Source organism: Scyliorhinus torazame, chromosome 13, assembly GCF_047496885.1.
Source record: "Scyliorhinus torazame isolate Kashiwa2021f chromosome 13, sScyTor2.1, whole genome shotgun sequence".
In the NCBI taxonomy this organism is placed as follows: domain Eukaryota; kingdom Metazoa; phylum Chordata; class Chondrichthyes; order Carcharhiniformes; family Scyliorhinidae; genus Scyliorhinus; species Scyliorhinus torazame.
The window spans coordinates 100,851,634-100,857,633 of NC_092719.1; the positions used below are offsets into that span (position 1 = coordinate 100,851,634).

General features: G+C 52.0%; 1 protein-coding gene across 1 annotated transcript in view; it reads left to right on the forward strand.

Annotated features, from left to right (window-relative positions):
• Nucleotides 1-5,455, forward strand: part of plxnd1 (plexin D1) — a 599,181-nt gene extending 593,726 nt beyond the window's left edge. Inside the window, exon 36 of the mRNA XM_072471999.1 lies at nt 4,707-5,455. Coding sequence (XP_072328100.1) covers nt 4,707-4,823 — 117 coding nt within the window. The 3' untranslated portion in view covers nt 4,824-5,455. The remainder of the gene's footprint in view (nt 1-4,706) is intronic.
• The last annotated feature ends 545 nt before the right edge of the window (nt 5,456-6,000 follow it).

Below are 6,000 nucleotides of genomic sequence, written 5' to 3' on the forward strand. Positions count from 1 at the left end.
CACTCAGACACACACACACACTCACTGACACGTGCTCACTCAGACACACACACACTCACTGACACGTGCTCACTCAGACACACACACTCACTGACACGTGCTCACTCAGACACACACACACACACTCACTGACACGTGCTCACTCAGACACACACACACACTCACTGACACGTGCTCACTCAGACACACAGACACTCACTCACTTACACGTGCTCACTCAGACACTCACTGACACGTGCTCACTCAGACACACACTCACTCACTGACACGTGCTCACTCAGACACACAGACACTCACTCACTTACACGTGCTCACTCAGCCACTCACTGACACGTGCTCACTCAGACACACACACACTCAGTGACACGTGCTCACTCAGACACTCACACACTCACTGACACGTGCTCACTCAGACACACACTCACTGACACGTGCTCACTCAGACACACACTCACTCACTCACTGACACGTGCTCACTCAGACACACACACTCACTGACACGTGCTCACTCAGACACGCACACACACTCACTGACGCGTGCTCACTCAGACACACACACACACTCACTGACACGTGCTCACTCAGACACACACACACTCACTGACACGTGCTCACTCAGACACACACACACTCACTGACACGTGCTCACTCAGACACACACACACTCACTGACACGTGCTCACTCAGACGCACACACTCACTCACTGACACGTGCTCACTCAGACACACACTCACTCACTGACACGTGTTCACTCAGACACTCACTCACTGACACGTTCTCACTCAGACACACTCACTCACTGACACGTGCTCACTCAGACACACACACACTCACTGACACGTGCTCACTCAGACACACACTCACTCACTGACACGTCCTCACTCAGACACACACACTCACTGACACGTGCTCACTCAGACCCACACACACTCACTGACACGTGCTCACTCAGACACACACACACTCACTGACACGTGCTCACTCAGACACACACTTACTCACTGACACGTCCTCACTCAGACACACACACTCACTGACACGTGCTCACTCAGACCCACACAGACTCACTGACACGTGGTCACTCAGACACACACACATTCACTGACACGTGCTCATTCAGACACACACACACTGACACGTGCTCACTCAGACACACACACACTCACTGACACGTGGTCACTCAGACACACACACATTCACTGACACGTGCTCACTCAGACACACACTCACTCACTGACACGTGCTCACTCAGACACACCACACTCACTGACACGTGGTCACTCAGACACACACACACTCGCTGACACGTGCTCACTCAGACACACACTCACTCACTGACATGTGCTCACTCAGACACACACACACACTCACTGACACGCGCTCACTCAGACACACACTCACTGACATGTGCTCACTCAGACACCACACACTCACTCACTGACACGTGCTCACTCAGACACACACTCACTTACTGACACGTGCTCAGTCAGACACACACACACTCACTGACACGTGCTCACTCAGATACACACACACTCACTGACACGTGCTCACTCAGACACACACACATTCACTGACACGTGCTCACTCAGACACACACTCACTCACTGACACGTGCTCACTCAGACACACCACACTCACTGACACGTGGTCACTCAGACACACACACACTCGCTGACACGTGCTCAGTCAGACACACACTCACTCACTGACACGTGCTCACTCAGACACACACACACTCACTGACACGCGCTCACTCAGACACACACTCACTGACATGTGCTCACTCAGACACCACACACTCACTCACTGACACGTGCTCACTCAGACACACACTCACTTACTGACACGTGCTCAGTCAGACACACACACACTCACTGACACGTGCTCACTCAGACACTCACACTCACTGACACGTGCTCACTCAGACACACATACACTCACTGACAAGTGTTCACTCAGACACTCACTCACTGACACGTTCTCACGCAGACACACTCACTCACTCACTGACACATGCTCACTCAGACACACACACACTCTCTGACACGTGCTCACTCAGACACACACACACACACACTCACTGACACGTGCTCACTCAGACACACACACACTCACTCACTGACACGTGCTCACTCAGACACACACTCACTTACTGACATGTGCTCAGTCAGACACACACTCACTCACTCACACGTATTCACTCAGACACTCACTCACTGACACGTGCTCACTCAGACACACACACTCACTGACAAGTGCTCACTCAGACACACACACACTCACTGACACGTGCTCACTCAGACACACACTCACTGACATGTGCTCACTCAGACACACACTCACTCACTGACACGTGCTCACTCAGACACACACTCACTCACTGACACGTGCTCACTCAGACACACAGACACACACTCACTGACACGTGCTCACTCAGACACACACACACTCACTGACACGTGCTCACTCAGACACGCACTCACTCACTGACACGTGCTCCCTCAGACACACAGACACACTCACTGACACGTGCTCACTCAGACACACTCACTCACTCACTGACACGTGCTCACTCAGACACACACTCACTCACTCACTGACACGTGCTCACTCAGATACACACACACTCACTGACACGTGCTCACTCAGACACACACACTCACTGACACGTGCTCACTCAGACACACACACTCACTGACACGTGCTCACTCAGACACTCACTCACTGACACGTGCTCACACACACACACACTCACTGACACGTGCTCACTCAGACACACAGACACTCACTGACACGTGCTCACTCAGACACTCACTCACTCACTCACTGACACGTGTTCACTCAGACACACACTCACTCACTGATACGTGCTCACTCAGACACACACACACACTCACTGACACGTGCTCACTCAGACACACACTCACTCACTGACACGTGCTCACTCAGACACACTCACTCACTCACTGACACGTGCTCACTCAGACACACACTCACTCACTGACACGTGCTCACTCAGACACACTCACTCACTCACTGAAACGTGCTCACTCAGACACACACACTCACTGACACATGCTCACTCAGACACACACTCACTGACACGTGCTCACTCAGACACTCACTGACACGTGCTCACTCAGACACACACACACTCACTGACACGTGCTCACTCAGACACACACTCGCTGACACGTGCTCACTCAGACACTCACTGGCACGTGCTCACTCAGACACACACACACTCACTGACACGTGCTCACTCAGACACTCTCACTCACTGACATGTGCTCACTCAGACACACACTCACTCACTGACACGTGCCCACTCAGACACACACACTCACTGACACGTGCTCACTCAGACACACACACACTCACTCACTGACACGTGCTCACTTAGACACACACACTCACTGACACGTGCTCACTCAGACACACACACACTCACTGACACGTGCTCACTCAGACACACACACACTCACTCACACGTGCTCACTCAGACACACACTCACTCACTGACACGTGCTCACTCCGACACACACACTCACTGACACGTGCTCACTCAGACACACACTCACTGACACGTGCTCACTCAGACACACACACACTCACTGACACGTGCTCACTCAGACACACACTCACTCACTGACACGTGCTCACTCAGACACTCACTCACTCACTCACTGACACGTGCTCACTCAGACACACACACACTCACTGACACGTGCTCACTCAGACACACACTCACTGACACATGCTCACTCAGACACACTCACTCACTGACACGTGCTCACTCAGACACACACACACTCACTGACACGTGCTCACTCAGACACACACTCACTCACTGACACGTGCTCACTCAGACACACACACACTCACTCACACGTGCTCACTCAGACACACACTCACTCACTGACACATGCTCACTCAGACACACTCACTCACTGACACGTGCTCACTCAGACACACACTCACTCACTGACATGTGCTCACTCAGACACACACTCACTGACACATGCTTACTCAGACACACTCACTCACTGACACGTGCTCACTCAGACACACTCACTCACTGACACGTGCTCACTCAGACACACTCACTCACTGACACGTGCTCACTCAGACACACACACACTCACTGACACGTGCTCACTCAGACACACTCACTCACTGACACGTGCTCACTCAGACACACTCACTCACTGACACGTGCTCACTCAGACACACACACACTCACTGACACGTGCTCACTCAGACACACACTCACTCACTGACTCGTGCTCATTCAGACACACACACACTCACTGACACGTGCTGACTCAGACACACACTCACTCACTGACACGTGCTCACTCAGACACACACACACTCACACACACACTCTGTTACGCTCAGTCAATAGCTCTGGATGCATTAAGTGGGAATAGCTGGCCATTCCCACCAGCGGGATCTTTGTGTCGCGCTGATGGTGCCTCTCTTTCCCCGTTTCAGCGGTTCTCCAGCAGTAATCCTGGCGTGCCACGCAAATCACGCTCGATATTGACGGGACTGGCAGATCCTGCCGGCAGCCAATGGCTGTCTCCGCCACCGGAACAATTGCTGCAGGGTGCTGGGGGGGCGAGGCATAGAACCCCACCCTTCTGTCTTCCTCACCCGTCTGCCCATACTCACTCTCTCTCTCTCTCTCTCTCTCTAGCTGGTGAATGCCTTGGAATCAAACTCAATGACCAGACGTATGCAGTTTCAGCACAAGTTCGAACAAGTCATTGCGCTGATGGAGGACAATATTTACGAATGTTGTAGTGAGGCCTAACTGGAACCAGCTCACTGACTGAGTACACCATTGACCGGCACTTCTAACACTAAGAACCTTCAAAAGATTGCCCTTCAGGCTACCTTGTCCATTAATGCTCTCCACTGGCCGTGAGGGGGACTGTGTTTTACTCCAGTCAGCAACAGCCCAGCATGGGGGTGTTTGACTTGACCACTGAATAGATCCAGAGAGTCAGTGTGGCAACGCTGAGAGTCAGCAGCAACATGCAGCGTGGGCTCTGGGTGGCACAGGCTTTAATGACTTGTCCATGAGTACAACCCGTGTAATTACAGTTGGGGAGGAAGGTTACATTTGACAAGGTGGTGCAGAGTGGAGAAAAAATGCATGTTCTTGGAACAGGAGGTGGCTGTGCGATGAGAAAGGGGGGAGTTGCTGTTATCGCTATTCACCCAGCTGTAGCAGCATCACATCTGGCAGTCATCTGGAAGAGCAGCCTGATACAACGTGAGGGAGTCAGTGGGTGGGAGGGGCCAGAAAGATCGCCCCCACCCGCCATTGTGGTGTGAACACTGCTTGGTGATCATTGAAGTGGCAGCATTGTAAAGAAGGGTAGGACTATGTACTCTGAGCAGAACTGGTGTCAATAATCTCAGGGTTCCATCAATTTGGGAATGGGGATGGGTGGGGGGGGGGGGGGGGGGGACGGGCAGTTATCAAGTGACAGCCCTGCATTCTCAGGAATTCATTTTGATCTTGGGTTGAGTCTGTTGGGGGTTGGGGGATTTATTGTACAAATTGAATGTTTTCAGAATTGCACAGAACTGTATAGTTTGCTGAATTTTCTAAATGGAGACTGGGAACTGTCCGTCTCTCCTTCACAACAGGCTCCCAGTTTAATGGCCCTTTGCCGCTTCCAAACTGAGTATTGAGACTTCAGCTTATAGCCGTGTTCAATTTTATAAATGCAACAGATTAAACAAGTGCATTTAACTATTAACCAGTTACTAACCAATGTGGTTTAAAATCTGTCCTGAGGGTTTATCCACACAGGCAGGAGGCTTCAGCACAGGAAGATATGAGAATGGGGAAGGCCATTCAGCCCCTCCCTGAATGGTCAATTCTCTTGGCCTCAGGTATCCTCGATTCCACTCCTGCCTATCTCTGCCTACAATCCCTCATCCAGCCGTCCTGCTGTGGCAGTGGTGTGTAAGATGGG